Genomic DNA, 18143 nt, shown 5'->3' on the forward strand with positions numbered 1-18143 from the left:
GGACGTGTACACCTTGGGCGACACGCGCGGGTGGCGCCACCATTCATTCAACTCCCAGTCTTGCCCGTCCAAAGTTTCATCGCCCGTGTCAATTGACGGCAAGCTATACCTGGTGACTCTTAGCTGGATGCATTACAACAAACATGAGATTCCAAAGCGAATATTGGCAATAGATGTCGCGACGGAGTCTTACCGCACCTACAATCTCCCCGAATACGAGACTTGGCCCTATGACCAACCAACGGTGGGTGCGTTTGAGCTCAACGGGCGTCTATGCTTTGTCGCGCACATCATAAACTTCACCAACTTTAAGACTATCCACTTCTGGGTCATGTCGCCTCCACTCGAGGACAATGATTTGAAGGGTGATCACCAGCAGCCGTCTTGGGATCTGCGCTACAGCTTCCACATGGAAGGCCACCCTTTTTGCTTTGAAAGGCCCTGGGGCTGCTGGCTTGACGATCAAGAGATGATGTGCTACTTGATGAATAACATCCTACACAAGTATGACACGAGGAAATACACATCGGTTTCCAAGGGTGGTTTTGTACAATGGGACAAGAAACTATATCTCGCCAAGCCACCCTCATTGGATGAATGCTCATGGAACGTCTTAGGGGGGTACCGCCCAACCCTTCTCTCGCCTCTCTCCTTCCCGTTGGCACCGTCCCAAGACGATGATGGAAACAAACACCAATTCGAGCATGACATGTTGACCGGACTACGATCGTAGGTTACAAATGAGGTTTGCCTAAGATTGATTATGCCAAACGTGCCATTCAAGAGGATTTTTGGTTGCGAACAATATAGTTTATGGGTATGATAGATATATCAAAATATAGCTTTCGATTAGACATTCTTGTACTGTTTCTGAATGACTAATTTAGTTCCTGTATATTGCTAGCTATTTTGATGTCTTTAGTGAGATGAAAAGGATGCTGTCTTTTTCTACAAAACCTCTCAAATATTCCTTGATTTGATTTATTACAAGATGAGCAAGGAAGGATGAACCACGAGTACTGATCAAGCAATTTATCCCCCAATCACACACAGAAAAACAAAAATTGTATGTAATACAAAAATAACAGTCGTAGTACGGTGCAGGCGTCACGTTGTCCGCTTGAAGGCACTGTTTGCCTACCTGTGGACGGTGTTAGCCGCCACGGTTGGGGTTGGCACTTCAGATGAGCGAAGCCGCATGGTCTTGTGGGTGGACAGGCAACAACGTCTTACCATCAACATGTTTTTTCGGCCGCGCTCCTTCCAGATGTGCCATATAACATATACTGACAGTGAGATGTGCATCTTAGCCTGCTCATCAACCCTATTTCGTCGAATGTTTGCCCACCAGCCTCTTAGAGTCGTGGAAGATGAGGCGAGCCGCACCGCATCTGTTTGTTTAATCATTTCCATAAGTACCACATCAAAACCATCTCCATCATAAAGAAGCATTTATCAAGCAGTTGCACTACAATATGCATGAAAAAACCAACCCGTTAATCTTCTTGGACCTCTTTGGGAGAATATCCTCACCCTCGAGATGAATTTCCCGGTGCATATTTATCCATAATACTCCGAACTGGCTGCAAAACTTAACTTCTGACCAGACTTCATCCTACTAAGAAGATCTCCAACTTTTCTGTGGATGTCAGGCCCCAGGACAGCAGATGGTGACAGTGAAAGGAACTCACGAGCTTCCTTAAAACATGGCAAGACATTCCCCTTAAGCAGAGCACAAGCAAATACCTTCGACCGAATGGAGCCATCTTTCACCGGTAAGCAATGCAGGGGAAGCTGCCAGTTATGCTGAGAAAAGATAGGACGGACAAAACAGTAGACTTGATCCTCTTTAGGGTCGTAAAACATTTCTTGGTCTTTCAGTGGTGCAGAGAAGGTGCACAGAGAGCTAGCATATTTCAAAAGCCAGGATGGCTTTACACTAGTTACACCATGCATCCATGGTCTATTTTTATTAATTAATTCTGAGTAAACTACAAAGTCTGGTGCGATTTGGGCTGCAGAGGAAGATTGGTGGAGATATATTGTATCACTGAGCGCACAAGATTGGTAACGAACAGCTTGAACCTTCCTCGCGTCATTTGATGATGCAGACAAGGTACCGATCCTCTTTGCAACCCTATCAGCCCACCCAGCACATATTCCTTCCCCTAGAATTTCTTCTTCAATCAACTGCATTGGGTTTTTGTCAGATTGACTCCTCCATGCCTCTTCAACATCCTCATAACCCCCAAATTTCCAAGAGAATTCCTCGCAAGACTTACTATGGTGAAATATTAATCGAAGAAGTTGCTTCCTCAATTTTGACATCTCTTCCATTGTTTTCAGATGAAGTGAGTTTGATCTACAGAATTCCACTGTATTTTCTGACAGCTCAAACATCCGCAAGGCATGAGCAATTGTTAAAGCATCACTGCTAGGATTGATAAATTTTGAATGGGAATCTCTAACCATGACCTTGAGTTTCTTCTTCTGTCTATTTCTTTCCTGTTGATCCTGATCGTACGAATCAGAGTTATGTTCTTTCGACTCACAACTAAATTCATTTTGCATGAGAAAAGGATTTGGAGAACTCAAAGATGCAGCAGCTGGCAGCTGCTGCATATCCCAATATGAAGTTAGGTCTGGCAAAGCCTTGTTGACTCTTCAAAATTTTAATTATTGTCAGAAGAAGACGAGAATGTTGTGGGCTCATGGGGTACTGCGCCATAGCCTCTCCCAATGGTGTAATTTTGCCATGGTTATCAAGTGCTTTCACTGCCTTCAAGGAGTGCTCAGCCTCAACCAAACTTTCCTCGTTAGGAGGCGTAGGGAATGGAAATTTTGACTGCAACATAATTAGGAAAGGGATCACATCAGAAATTTTTAGAAAGAAAAGGTAGACACATGTTTTACGGTCAGGAAATTGTTAAGCTTGTCAATAGCCATTTGCACATAAATAATGATGACAGCAGCATTGCATAAAAAATAGCGCCAAATGTAATAACAGAAGATCATCTGATAATGCAAAATTACTTGTATTCAAATTACCTCATCGATACCCTTAAACTTGAGCATAAGCACAACTCCATGGAGTTCAACTTTTTAATCTCAGGTTCAGAAAACTCTGGGAATAAATTGTCTTTACCATATGCAGCAGATGAGTAGAGACGGTAACAATGCCCGGGCCCTGTTCTTCCAGCTCTCCCAGCACGCTGAGATGCAGATGCCTTGCTTATCCACTGTATTTCATAACTCGCCATCCCAGTAACATGATTGTAGTTCTTAACTTTTTGTTTACCAGTATCAACTACATATTTTATGCCAGGAATTGTTAGAGAGGTCTCTGCAACATTTGTTGCAACAACAACTAATCTTTCGTCGTTGGGAATATCCTGAAACACTCGAAGCTGCTGTGAAGCTGGTAACATTGCATAAAGTGGTAACACCCGAAGCTTACCATGTGAAACAGGCATTGGTTTTGTGCATTTACTGAAAGAAGGAAAAGGAATTGCCTGATCTAAACTTGTAGCATCACTCCATTTCGCAACACTTTCCGGTACTCCAAATCCTTCTGATACAACCTTAAATGAAGCCTTCAGTACAGATGAACCCTTGGCACTTCTCAAAAATTCTAATACTGGTGCATCCTCTTCTTTGGATTCATAAGTATCGGAAACATTGTCCTCCCAGTCGGTGTCCATCTCACTCTCTGTTTCAGTATCAGAAGAATCCACATTTGGCCCAGAATTTACCTCATCTTCTGAGGAAAACATGCCATCGTATGCTTCATAAATTTCCTTCCCGTCTACTTCTGGGTTTGAGCTACTCTCACCTCCCTCAACTTTTTTAGGCTTCTTGTCAGTCTGCTGCCTGGATGCTCTTTGCAACTTTTTACATAAATAATGGACTTCTTGTTGTCCAGTAACAAAGACAAGGATTCCACCAAGTGGAAGTCTCTTGTGGATTGACATAACCTTGTTATAAGCATACCTTAAATAATCATCGTGTGTCCTCTTTGAGAAGTGAACACTTACTGGGAATTGACGCACAGGTACCTTTAAAACTAGTGGGATCACATCAAATAATCTTCTATTCGAAATGAAGTTCTTCAGTAGCACTCATCAGCACAACTTTCAACGGATTAATCACATCTTCTGGCTTTGTGGGCCCCAAGCGTGATTTTTCCAGATACTCGAAAGGCCAATGGCCGATCTTTATTAAGGAGAAAAGAGAGTTACAGACAACATAGGAGCTCCGAGCTGGAGGAAGCACCAAGCTGGTGCAAGCACTCCCAGACAGGCCTGGGGCCAAAAGATCAAACAAACCCCCAAGGTATACATCATACACTGCCCTAAATGGCAGCGATTGTGCCAGCAGCACGCCACTGACCTATCTCCTCTCTAATCGACTCAAACACCTCCTCAGCAGAGTGTTGTGTGTTATCGAACACTCTGGAGTTCCTCTCCTTCCAGATGCGCCAGTGTACCAAGATAACAACACCATCAAAATCTCTGCGCAAGTTCTTGGGTGCCGTCTTTCGCACCTGCAGCCACCACTCCTCTGAGCTTGCGAAGTTGCTACATGGGATGGGGAAATCCGCGGCAGTCCAAGCTCTGATCCGACTCCAAACCTGAGTAGTGAAACCACAATGGACAAAGAGATGTGTGCATGACTCTGGGGCCGAGAGACACAGCTGATAGGAGCTAGGACTTGGCCACCCTCGACGCTGCAGATTGTCTGCCGTGAGACAACGTTGGTGCACCACCAGCCACATGAAGAATCTACAGAGAGGGGGCGCCTTCGACTTCCAAATGGCAGATGCGCAGGGGAAACGAACATTGGCAGCAAAGAATAGCCCATATGCACTGCTAGTGGAGAAATCTCCATTGGCAGAGTGCCTCCAGATCAACCGGTCGTCCTCATGCGGCCGGAGCTGTACAGACGCAAGCAGATCCCAAAGGCGCAGATATTGAGCCATTGCCACCGTGGAGACACCGCCGCGGATGTCTCTGACCCAGCGATTGTCTTGCAGGGCCTGAGCCACGGTCAGGTGCGACCTGCGAACGAAAGAGAACAATAGAGGGAACATGTCAGCGACGGATTTCCCTCCCGGGAGCCATTGATCACTCCAGAACAATGTGCGCACGCCATTCCCCACACATACATAGGTGGTGCTCCGAACGAGGGCTGTAGAATCGTTCTCGTCTAGGGCTGGGACAAAGCACCATGGCCTGGGGTCAGCTGCCCAACGCAGCCAGGGCCAGCGACATCGAAGGGCACAACTGAAGTACTGCAGGTTCAAAATGCCGAGGCCGCCATGTTGAGTGGGCATGCAAACCTTCTTCCATGGGAGAAGGCAGTGGCCACCGTTAACCTCCATCTCCCCACGCCAGACGAAGGCTCGACACCGTCGGTTGATGACGCGTAGCGCCCAAACCGGTAGAGGGAGGACTGTCAGGAAGTGTAGTGGCAAGGCCATTAGCACTGATCGTGTGAGCACCGTCCTACCCGCGGGGTTTAGAAGCCTTGGGATCCAGCCTGGGAGTTTGTCCGAGAAGCGATCAATGAGTGGCCAAATATCAGCCCGACGAAGGCGACCCGTGGTGAGAGGTAGACCCAGATAGCGGATCGGGAAGCTACTGACTTGGCATTGAAGCTCGTAGGCCACCTGATGTGTAGTGTCTTCATCGCAACAAATACATGTCACTGTGCTCTTCCGAAGATTTATGTGTAGCCCTGAAGCGTCCCCGAAGAGGTCCAAAGCCGTGCGCAGCACCTCGCAGTCCGTGGCATTCGGGCGAAGGAAGACGACCGCGTCATCTGCATACATAGAAGCCCTGGGAACGCGATGGTGCAGGCCCAGGTCCGAGAGCAGACCATGATCTGCAGCCCACTGTAGGATGGTCTGGAGCGCATCCATGGCAAGGATAAAAAGGGCCGGGGACAACGGGTCCCCTTGGCGTACCCCACGAGCCAGACTGAAGGACTCACTTCTCTCGCCATTGATGCAGATGGAGGTGGACGCTGAGGCAAGCAAGGAGCTGATCCAATAACGCCACTTGTTCCCAAAACCTCGGTGCCGCAACACGTCAAGCAAGAATTCCCAGGAGAGGGAGTCAAAAGCTTTGGAGATATCAATCTTCAGAATTGCTGCCGCTATCTTCCGTCTATGCAAGAGCCTGGTAATGTTTCGCACCAATTCTGCATGCAAATTCTGCCATGTGCATATAAAAGTTAGCAATTGCTATATTTTATCTTTCATACAGATGAAAACAAGGCATTGTATTAAGTTTCAACCTTGCGAGCATTTACAACTCTAGTTAGCATCCCAATAAGTATATCAGTGTTCAAGCTCCTTTCATGTGCCTCATCCAAGATGATTACAGAATAGTGCTTCAGCGCAGAGTCAGTCTGGATAAGATCAGTAAGTCATGTGATGAGCAGGATTATGATTTATGTCTAAGACAGCTTACGTTGGAAGACAAATAACTATGTAGGCATTTCAGGACAATCAATCACCTATTGTACATTGTACATTACAATTATGGAAGAGGCTATTAGAAAAACATGGAAGATGATTAACTGAGTGTCGAATAGAAGTTATATGAAGATTAAGTGTTATGACAACAGTTATCACGACAAACCCTTGACAGCTATGACTTTCAAAGTTCAATCAGATGCATTTTTAGTCCTGGTTAACCCTTTTTTTCATAAGTTGTCATGATAAAGTGTAAGTCGAGTCGAGAAAACATGGCTCTTGCTTAAATAGACAAGGTAGATTCAACGAAAACAAGTAATCAGACGCACAACCTGGATCTCTCGCAGCAGAATGCCATCTGTCATAAACTTGATGGCACAGTTACTTCCTACCAGTTTATCATGCCTAACTTGAAAACCAACTTCCTTTCCAAGCTTAAGTCCTAGCTCATACGAAACTCTCCTAGCTGTGGCAAGAACAGCAACACGCCGTGGTTGAGTGATACCAATAATCCCTTTTCTGTCCAATCGATTGCTTGTGCCAAAGCCAGCTTCATACAGGAACTGCAGAAATCAAGTAGCACAAGGAGCAATGATTAATTTGGCAACTGTTTACCACAAGCCGACAGTAGTACCTTAAGCACTCAGGTTAAAGAGTTAAAAAACACCATGTCGTTGCAGATGCTCACCTGTGGGACCTGGGTAGTTTTACCACAGCCTGTTTCTCCACAAAGAATTACAGCGGGATTTTCATAGATAGCTTCCATTATTTCCTGTTCCATCATTATTATTGGGAGATCCCTCCTTGCTTTTTCAACCTCATATGGCCTTGATACAGTTACAACAATTGGTGGATTGGAGCACTCTTGTACAACAGCTTCCTCCTGTATCAGTTCTTCCTCCTACCAAAAGAAAAGAATTGTGATTGAGTAAACTCTGAAGTAAGTACAGCAGCCTTTGGTTGCAATGTCACTAGGTAATAGGTGAAACAATCATCTAGATAATGAGGTGAACATAAACACAGTAGAGATATAGTTCACCTGCAAATCTATCTCGTCACGAGTTGGAACACTTGTTTTTTTTTCGCGGGCACGCGAAAAGCGTGCCAGATCTTTATAGAAGGGAGCAAAAATATACAAGAGACCAACGGGGGATGCAAGCATCAACCCGCGGTCGACCCACACACACACCACCCTAGCCTAAAAGCCTACTCTCGCGGCATGATTCTCCACTCCCCTCCTCTCGCAGCCCTCCAAAGGGCGAACTCCTCTAACACTGAGTCTATGGTCTGTTCGGTGGACAGCTGCCTCTCAAGGTTGCCAAACACCCTGGCATTCCTTTGCTTCCAGAGCGTCCAGGCGATCAACAGGACTAGGGTGTCGAACTCTCTCCTATCCTCCCTACGAAGCCTCTTCCTCGCCTCCGTCCACCAGCGCTCCAGATTGGTGTTCTCCTGTGGCACCTGGAACACTTGGTTTAATTGTTGAATGTGCCAATATGTCAGAAAGATCAAAAGTCCCTTCAGTAATTGGTTCTGGATTTCTCATCCCAACGTCTACCATTTGATCGCATTCCCACTGGTTTCACTGTATCGTTCTCTACGACATTCTTACTTTTCCCACCAATCAGATCTCTGTTACATTCTTTTGCATCTGTTAGATCAGCAAATTTATGTGGGAAATCTTCCTCTGAAGTATCACTGTTTTCAGAATCTTCCTGATAACCATGTTTCTTGAACAACGAGAGTTCTTCAGGAACAACCAAACCTGCCCTGGAGAACTGCGCGGCCCGCCTAAGTTTCTCTTTCAAAGTCTCAGCCTGCAGTACAATAAAAGTGAATGAAGAATTTAGATCTAAACTGAGCAAAGGTGACAGATCTGACAGTTACGATGTCTATTATACTTGACCAATAGTGCCAGAGGCATGCAGCAGCGAATATCCATCAACTGAAATCTTATGATCCCTGTCATGCCAGACCACCACCATTTGCAATCATCAGAATATGTACACCTCTAAACAGAATAAGTTGAGATCAGCATACCGTAAAATCTCAATGCTTCTTGCTTGCAGTAGCTTCTTTTGCTTTCCCTCCTGGGAAAATTTAGTCTGTCAAGACACTACGGCCAATTATCAACAAAACAACTACAGTACTATGTTAAGCAGGTGTACCTCCAATTTCTGCAGCTTTTTCAGCTCACCCTTGCCTATCTTCGGGTCTTGTCTGTTTTTCTTACCATTCTATAAATATAGAGGTTATGTAAGGGACAAGATCACGCTGCTGGTGACGCTACTGACAGCAGGACCAAATGAAATCCGAGAAATCAGTTCCAAATAAAAATTGGCAGTACCTTGGCTTTCCCTTGAGTGTTGTTCTTCCTCTTGCAGGGCAAAACCAGTGCGTTACTGTCGTCGATGCTTCAACTACAAATAGAAAAAACAATAACTGTAAAAAAAATCTTGCAACCAGGGGATGATCATGGTTTGACATAATGTACAGACGATATACTATTTTTTGCAAAAAAATCGAGTAAGTAGATTTAACAAATTAATACACTTGGAACTGGTTCATCTGAAATTCTGAATGCAAATCTTACATTAGGGTTTTGGGAACTCGGCTTCGCACAGAGAGAAGGGAAGGCGGGTGCTGGAAAAATCGCAGCGGGACTGCAGGAGCTCACCCTAGCGCCGCCGTCGGTGCTGGATGAAGAGGAGGACGAGGAGAATATAGCGAAGGGCGGAGAGGATGGACGGCGCCGTATCTTCTTGATGAAGGAGGCGGGAGCTCACCAGGCCGCCATTGGTGCTCGAGAGGCGGACGACGGGAAGAGGGGACGGAGGGAGGCGAGGCGCGAGGGAGATGTCGGGCTTGGGACTTGGGCGGGGCCTTTTTGCTCAACTGGTAAGTGAGTGGTCGTGACGGGTAAATAAGTGCAAACTCCAGGCCCAAAGACATAACTCGGGGGAGCAGATTATAATGGCATATACTCTGTACGGTTTCTTATCTATTCCACGTTACATAAAGATGAAAAAATACTAGCATGCTTCTAAATTAAGTGAGCAAAAGAAGTCATCATGTCATTGCTAAGGGATTATCCCTTAAGTAAGTGAAGTTAAACATTTTTCATGTTTATTTCTCTTCCATCTTAGTAGCATCATATGTGACATTGCTAAGATGTCACTGTTGTATATGCATTAAGGGTGTGATTGGTTGTTCGCATTGGTTTTTCTCATTTCTTCCCGACGCGTGTAGTTTGACTCGGTAGCTATTGTATAAGTGCAAACATGACTTAGGCCAACTTTGATACTACAAAATTGTTTAAACTTAAATGTATCTAGTCACGATTTAGTGTATAGATACATCCGAATTTGAATAAATCTTTGGTATCTATTTATGAACGGAGGGAGTACTACATTTGGATGCTAGCAATTTTACTTGAATATGGTTGGAGAAACGATGGGCAGTACGATTGGTAGGCTGCACTTTAAGAAGGATTGTAGTTAACTAAACTAGTTCAATTATAACCACCTCTATCCGCCTAACTATTCATCGTTTCAAGATAAGATCTACCCCCTCAGTTCGGATTAAATGGACGCAGGTGAATATCGTTTTAGGCTAGCATTCTTCAGAAATGTGGTACGAACCGCGTTGATTAAAAATGTCCAGAGTTAGTACATGAAAAAGATGTGTCTCGATGTTGTGGTTTCATTTCCGAGATCGGTTTGTCATTTCATCGAGTGTTTCAAACTCAGTTCCGTGTTCCTATTAGAGCCTTTTTTGGATAAGTTTTGTCAACTTTTCGCACACAGTGAGTCCACGGAAGACAAAGGGCTTACTAACATCCACTTGTGCGGTCAATACAAAACCAAAATGAGGCGGAGGTCACTCTCGGGTCTAATTTCAATCCCATAGTCCTAGCGCAGTGGGCAATATCATCTCTGTTCCGTTTACAATACTTGTCAGAATATTTTATGTGCGTAGGTCACAATATGATGTTTAGTAAATTATCATATTCAAGGTGCTTAGGTTCGTGAAAAGATTTATAGTAGAGACCCAAACTCACATTCCACTGGCACTGCTAACAAGTAGTAGGAAGGATAAAGGTAGTGCCAAAAGAGAGGGAGAGGGCCTCATAATGTTTATAGAGCTAGTTGCCAACCGGCACATAGCCACTCACTGTGCGAATTACACTACCTCAGTATGAAGGTATCTACAGGCAAAATGATTTCACTGCACCGAGGACGTGACGCATAATCTGGGACTACTAAGGTTTAACCAATTGGATGACCATTCCAGTGCTCTAGAAGATCACAAACAATGCTATAATGCCAAAACTTGAGATTTGAGGTCGATTCCATTGAATATGAATGTTCCCATCAACGGTACAAACTGCTTGGTCACCAGCTGGAGAAGGGAGAGAAATGCTTGTTAGCGACAAAAGCCCCATGTGAGCACAAACAACAAACTCCTGGATAAACTTCAGTGAAGAAAAGATAGCATACCTTGATTACTTCCTGGGAGGCCATTCCACCAATAAAGGCAGCGACAGGGTGGATCTCTGCACCCGCAAACCGGCACACTTCAGTTATCAGGTCTTCAGACAGTGATGCTCCGTTCAAACCCATTTCAGTTAGCACCGCGACAGCAGCTAGCTTCAGCCTAGGAACATCCTCATCAATCTCACTAGTGAACCCAGTGCTTTATCAGTATTATAAAAACAGGATGTTCATTAAAAGTGTGATATCATAGTGATCACCAGAAGTAAATGCACACTTTTATCATGTACCTGTCGAATATTCCAGGTAATCTGCTATAGTTGGCAGCAAGCCGGTCAGCAGCACGTAGCAGAATATAGAAGTTCATTGCGAAGCTGCATCAACCAAACTGCTTGTCATTTGAGAAGCCAACTGATTTAGAAAATAAAAAGAATGCTAATAAACCAGTGGCTACCAACTCCATTGTAGATTAGCACCATGTCATCTGTATTCTAACAGGAACTCCCTTTGAAAGAACCTTTACCTCTAAATTTAACAAAGAACAAAAGTACAAAACTCATGCTACTATTGGAAACAAGGACAACCATGCATCTGTATTCCAGTAGTTTCACAAAGAAATGTTTTGCTGCCTTCAAAAAAATGGCAATTCTTTCACATTTTAGAATTACATATTTGTCAAATGATCGCTATTGAAACTATCAATATATTGGAGATCATGTAGTGATAGACTGATAGTAATAACATGAAATTTGGAACCTGTATAATAGTTTTCTAATTGATCACAGCTGAAGAGATGGAACAGAGCATAGAAGTAATAGATGCTGACCAACTGTCTTCATCAGCGAAGTACTTTTGAACTTCAGATAGGACTGGAGCGCTAAACTCCTCTTCCATGCTGCGGTATCTGCATACCTAGACAATAGAAACCACGCAATAAGTACCTAGACAATAGAAATTACACGTGGGCAAGAGCACATATAGTTGATGCAAATGACACGCGTGGAAAAAGCAGATACACAATAAATATCAGACTCTGATAGGAATGAAAGCCTTGTTGGGCATCTTTTATACAACATTAATGTATTTAGCATTCCCCTACCAAAACTGATTTACTAACACCTCACAGCCATGCGTGCATACCAAAAAATTTAAACCAGAAGAGTTGCATTACCAAAAAAGAGACTTGAATGTCCTGTGCAACCTACTCTTTTTATAGGGGAATCTACACTAATTCAGTTAGCTTTTCTTTTTTGAAGCAGATGTATGAGCATAATTGGCACATCATTTGCATGGGATAAGATTTATAATTATTACCAAACATGGGAGTGGATAACAGAACACTTAAAAGATTTAAACATGAAGACTTCGTGCAATAAGATACTATCTAGCAACCATAAAAAGAAGTTACAAATAATGAGATGAAGCATCTTACTCTGAGTTTTCTAGTGTTTTTGCAAAATGTTTTGATATATGCCCTTGAAATGGATTCAGGGTCTCTGCCAATTCGTTTCAAGATACTCTTTACACGATGCTCCATCGCAAGACAGTCAGATTCAGCCTTAGCTTGGTAAATCTTTTGTAGGCTTACATAATACCTGTATTGGTCCGAAAGCAGATACTTTATCAAATTCATGTAAAAGAAGAAAACAGTTGTGCCAAGAAAACTTGAATCTGAGATCGTAGACCAATTAGTTAACAGTTGCAAGAAACTGACTCTGTAAGGGATGTCATGTCAGGTATTGTTCCCTCAAGAGGTAGCTCACCATTGCCCTCATTTGCAATAAATTCCTGTAAAATAGAAAGAACATAACGCAACTTGAGAAATTGAAAACCATGGTAAGAAAGAAATGATGATTGCACTAAAGAAGATGTGAAAACCCTGTGCCGCTTTAGCAGGTAACATTGTAGACTGTTTGTGAATAGTCCATCATGTTTGCATTCATTTCTTAAAATAGCTGTCTACATATAACAGGTATAGGGCTTATTTGCTCTAAATGGGGCCTCTTCAGTAAGATAACTCATATGTGGCTCTAGCTAATATACAAGTTATAAACCACCTGTCACCTGTTTTAGCTGAGGCTTCTAGCTAGGGTTACTTCAAAGTTCGACTTTGAATAATTTTAGCATAAACGCAACTATAAGCTATATCAGTTTAACAGTAGAGTCTGACACAGACAGACACAAAACAAAATAGAACAAAACAATCTGAGCTTATGTGATTTACAGCAAAGGATTTCAAGAGGAGGTGGTATTTCACACAACACAGCAGCAGCAAATGAATTACTCCAACAGTATAAGCTCGGTATGTTCAGAAACTGAAGTAGCATGGGTTATTACATCCAGTAAGGGTGAATTATAGTGAAGATACCTTCAAAGCAGCCACTAAAACCCAGAAATCTGAAGAAGACATATTGACTTCAGAAGAGCTATCATCAATTATCTGACGGATATCATTGCCTAGCAGAAAAAGATCATGGGTCAGAACTTGCAAGCACAGCTGCGCTTTTTGTATAAGAATAACAGACCACAAGCATCATTTGGAAATAAGACTATGCAGGGTAAATTATTGAAACATATATACTTATTAAAGGTGTAAATAACGAGAATTTTTCTTGGCAATACATGTAATAAATCATTTTAGATGCCATGTGGCTGCCATTGTTCTCATGACATTCATCGTGCTACCACCAGGTACCACGTGACATAACATGAAAGGTAATGTTTTACCGTCATATCTACCATTCATACCAATATTAGCTTGCACTCACACCTTGGCACTGATTAATAAAACTATAGAGAACAATAAATGAAATGTACTGTTTTACTGCCATATATACCGTGCATACCAATATTAGCTGACAATCATTCATATACACCTTGTGAACACCCTAGGATATGCTTGCACCAGAAAAAATAGGTGACAGTAAGTTATGTTTATAGAATAGTCAGATGGTGCTCAAATATTGCAGTTTCTGCTCTGCGATGGCAGCATACAGGCATACACTGTAATAAAGCCGGTTATGTTTGATCAACCACCTCAAATCACTAATAGTCTAATACCAAGCTATTACAAAACATCTAGAACAAAGCCTTAAGCAGATTACTGGATTCAGATCTAGGAGTAGATCCACAAATTATTCCATTTTAACATTCAATAATAAATATCTGAAAACATCACAGATCCGAATGCAGAGGTTTTGGTGTAACCACATAGGTCAAAAAAATCATTAAATATTTAGAGCGCAATAGTAGCCTCACTTTAATGCATGTAGTCTTGCAACAAGATACTAAGAAAAGTAAGCACCAGTTTAAGTTACATTCGTAAAAGCATATATAACAATCAACTTACTGATTCCTGGAGTTACTGAGACTTTATATGAAGATTCTACTGCTTCTTTGTAATTGTCTTCATCTACATTCAGCATATGCGCTCGAATTAGGTCCTGACAGAAACATTAGCTTAGTCAACGATCAGTATTTTCTACAGATCTCTACAACTATTCAGCCAACAAACCCAAAAAAAACATGCACCTTAAATTCCCTTTTCTCTTGCCTGGTCGAAGGTAACTGCCCATCATGCGCATCTGCCCATTTTTCTGCAAGCCTCACAAGGATAACAATGTATGGAGTATGCTTGTGCACAACAGCATCTTTGTCGCATATATCGATCGACTTTGCAAATCTGAAAGTCGATAGCAAGTCAGGAACAAATATTTCCTTGAGAACGAGATAATCAGCATTCAACTTGTTCTGTGAACAATCAAGATATGAATGTATCTTACTGCTTGAGTTCAGTCCATGGTTTGTGCAACCGTAAGTCATCCAAGAAGTGGTCCGGTTTTGATTCTATAACACAGTGCTCCTAATAAGAAATTACAAGGAAAATATTGTCAAGTATCTCATGACTACCTCCCAATATGGTTAGACTCACAGTCTATAATGAACCACCAACCAATGTTAACAAGCAGTGCATATCAAATAAGCTAGAATGTAGAGCTGCCTGGCCTTGCTAATTTTGATAATATGCCAATGGTAATTTGGTGCGCAGAGGCATTTAACATATTTCTTGGGGTTAGATATATGAAGTACCTTGATGCTGACCCTGACAAGCCCAGTTAGACCATAAGAACGTGCAGCAACTAACACGATATTAGCACTCCTGCATATACTATCTAACTTCAATAAAGAAGTTTCCGGAAGCTGCAGTAGTGAAAACACAGTATTAGTAACTTTGTCTGAGAGAAGTAACATACAGATGTTCGTAAGTCATTAAGGGAATACAGATGTTCTGCCTACAAATAGGCAAAAAGACATTCAACAGAAAACTAGGAAACTCTACTAGCAGCAACATTACCAAAAGTATGAGAGAAGTAAACGGTAAAAAATGAATATAAGGTACTCCCTCTGTCCCACAATAACGTCTTATCTTGTGGGACAGAGGGAGTAACAGCGATAGACCAAACATATGAATGAAGGCATTATATTCACTTCATGAGTCTACTCAATAAACAAAACAGCCAGGAGGTATATGAACCAGGTCATACTCTTACACTACACACACAGCAGTTCGTAAGTCATTAAGGGAATACACTACACAATATTAAGTTAATGCTCATTCAAATGCCTGCACAAAAAAAAGGTTTTGCAAACATGGTGCAATGAAATTTGTGGCTAAGTCTTTATTTAACACGCTAGTGGATTATGGTAATCATGTTTAGTTCACCAACTTCTACATACATATTTGGGTGTTTGGCTAACAAATTTTCTCATCAAGTTGCAAGCAAATGTACTATAGTCTTCCAAACAACTGAGATGAAATCTTTAGAGGAAAAATAAATTTATCTAATTTAATTTATTTCTCAACAAGAACAAAAGAATTTTTGCAACTTTTTTTTCATGGCAATGCGGTCACAGGCTCACATCTTTTTCTTTGCTATGAAACATGCATTTCTATAAGTCACCCACTACGATTCAGGGTTTTAGTGCTTAAAAATGCAACATGGAGGGTTGAGCTTTACTTTTCAATGTACAAAGGATTCACTACTTGCCCAACATAAGAAAATAAGTTATCTCTGGTATCCAGTTATGAATATCTGATGCATTGCCCTGACTCTACAAACATCCTAATCCACATTCCATGATTTGTAATCAGTCCATATTATTATTTTTGGCTTCACGAAAATTAGAGGTATTCATTCATAACATACAAAGGACCAGCAAATTAATCACTGATTTTACAGATAAACTTAAGAGTATGTCAAAACACAAACCTGGGTAGCAATGACAACAGTGAACTGGGAAAAGAAGGAAGGATTTGTATCTATCATTGTCGCTGGAGACTCCTCAACATACTTGGCTTTCACCGCATCATTGAGCTCTTGTAGGAAAGAACAGATGGATTTTGCCCTTGATTGACCCAAGCACCCTTCATCCACTGAATAAAATTGTAGAGCACTCAGTAAATATGAGTTTCATCACTTCAATGTAAATGTATTTAAGAACATAACAGAGCAAGGGAATTACATAAAAAATTGTTTCCCAGGTCAGCCTGTTCGACTTTGGCGCCATCAACAACAGTAACGCTCCCTATCCCTCCAAGCACAAGGTTCTTCAGTGCTTCAGTTCCGGTAGGGCCACAGTTAAGCAAGCATATGCTAGCCTTCTCCAGTGCAGCCTGTCCTTGATCACCCCATATCCTGTACTTCACATTTACAACAGCATGTAACTTTCAATATATGTATAGGTAATAATAAACATATATCATAAGACACTATTGGAAGAAGTATGGTTTGAAGGTCATACAATAGAATATGATTCATATTAAAATTATGAATTACAGCCTTGTGCCATGAACTATACTTTTGGTTTGCAGTGATTGATCATCACCAAGATTTGTAACAGGGAAATGCAGTTGTTATCCTGATCATGAAACGGTATTTTTGGATAATGCTGAGAATTGCTGGTTCCAAATCGCACAATTAAAAAAAACGGACAAATAGTGCAGATTAAACAAGGGGGGGAGATTGGAACTTAAAACTAACAGCTATGTTGGGATGACAGATGACAGGTGGCAGACACCCCCAACTCATCCACTTTAACAATGTCCAAATTAAGGGTTTAGCATCTTAGCTTTGCAGGGAATTGGGTAGCAATTGTCAAAAGTGCTGCTTAAAATAGCTACAAATCTTAGTGGACGGGTTAACATGTTATTGTAGCATACATATGCACAGGAATTTAAACTGCCCATATCCAACCCCACCTGCGGCCCTAAACAAGCATTTACTCATAAACTACAGCATACCATAGCACACTTAAGCACACCATCTGAATTTCTAAAACATCATCACGAAACTAACAAGCATGGTGGTCTAAGCCAGCAGCATAACACTTGCCCAATCAGTACCCAAACAGTGTTTCAAATCCCAAACAACATCAGCGGCCCAGAGTCCAATGCAAGGGCCTGCATCGTTCGAATCTAGAAGCAGAGCAGGCTCACAGACGAGGCGCAAACCCCGCTTCCCTGGGACAGCTCAGGCCGCCCGCGTTCCCGAATCGCAGCAGAAGCATAAACCCTAGGTCATAGAGCGGCCCTACTAAGACCGAGGCCAGAGAGCTCGAGCGGAATCCCATCCGGGGCTGAACCCTAAACCCCTCGGATCGACGAGGCGGGGCGCTCGGAATCTAACGCATCAGTCACGCGGAGGAGATGCGAGCGAGGGCTGGGACGGAGGGAGAGCGGGCGGGCGGGAGGGAATCGACGCGTTACCTGAGCTGGCGATCGTACTTGGTCTTGGGCTCGGCGACGGCGACGGCGACGGCTGTGGCGGCGGCGGCCATGGCTGCGGAGGGGCAGTGTTGTTCGCCTCGCCTCCTCCTCCTCTCCGGCCGAGGAATAAAGCGAGGAGCGCAGGTGTTGCTGGAGAAGGAAAAGGTGAAGGGTATTTGTTCTTGTAGCACGGACCGGCCCGATGCAGCCCGCATCCCTTTCGTGCCGGGCTGGGCAGGCCCACGTGTCTGGAAAGCGGAAAAGGCCCGGCACGGCTAGATTTCGTGCCGATAAATCAAGCCAGAACCGTATTTTTCCGGCTGATTTACGGGGGGTGATATACACCGACCTGGTCGGTGCGGTGCACCCACCGCACACCCTCCCCAGCCTGTGGGCCGGCCCAGTA

At 43.0% G+C, this 18143-nt stretch overlaps 1 protein-coding gene and 1 pseudogene across 1 annotated transcript; both read right to left on the reverse strand.

The window, feature by feature from the left end:
* Window positions 1-1468: 1468 nt before the first annotated feature.
* On the reverse strand, window positions 1469-9275 carry LOC124680999 (annotated as a pseudogene).
* Window positions 9276-10579: 1304 nt separating this feature from the next.
* LOC124681000 (NEDD8-activating enzyme E1 regulatory subunit AXR1-like) lies at window positions 10580-17808 on the reverse strand. The gene is made up of 14 exons (XM_047216006.1): window positions 17738-17808; window positions 16495-16667; window positions 16242-16405; window positions 15061-15171; window positions 14754-14833; window positions 14503-14653; window positions 14321-14414; window positions 13340-13428; window positions 12686-12759; window positions 12404-12566; window positions 11798-11883; window positions 11262-11345; window positions 10978-11158; window positions 10580-10879 (listed from the first exon to the last, which is right to left on the reverse strand). The coding sequence occupies exons 1-14, from the start codon at window positions 17806-17808 to the stop codon at window positions 10796-10798; spliced, it is 1605 nt and encodes a 534-aa protein (XP_047071962.1). The 3' UTR covers window positions 10580-10795.
* Window positions 17809-18143: the final 335 nt, after the last annotated feature.

Source organism: Lolium rigidum, unplaced genomic scaffold (genome assembly GCF_022539505.1).
Source record: "Lolium rigidum isolate FL_2022 unplaced genomic scaffold, APGP_CSIRO_Lrig_0.1 contig_32528_1, whole genome shotgun sequence".
NCBI classification, from domain to species: Eukaryota; Viridiplantae; Streptophyta; class Magnoliopsida; order Poales; family Poaceae; genus Lolium; species Lolium rigidum.

Coding starts and splice junctions, on each gene's coding strand:
- LOC124681000 (XM_047216006.1), bottom strand. CDS start 17,808: ATGGCCGCCGCCGCCACAGCCGTCGCCGTCGCCGTCGCCGAGCCCAAG. Junction 13,429..14,320: donor CTCAGTAACTCCAGGAATCA/GTAAGTTGATTG, acceptor TTTTTCTGCTAG/GCAATGATATCCGTCAGATA. Junction 10,880..10,977: donor CCTCCCAGGAAGTAATCAAG/GTATGCTATCTT, acceptor TCCCTTCTCCAG/CTGGTGACCAAGCAGTTTGT.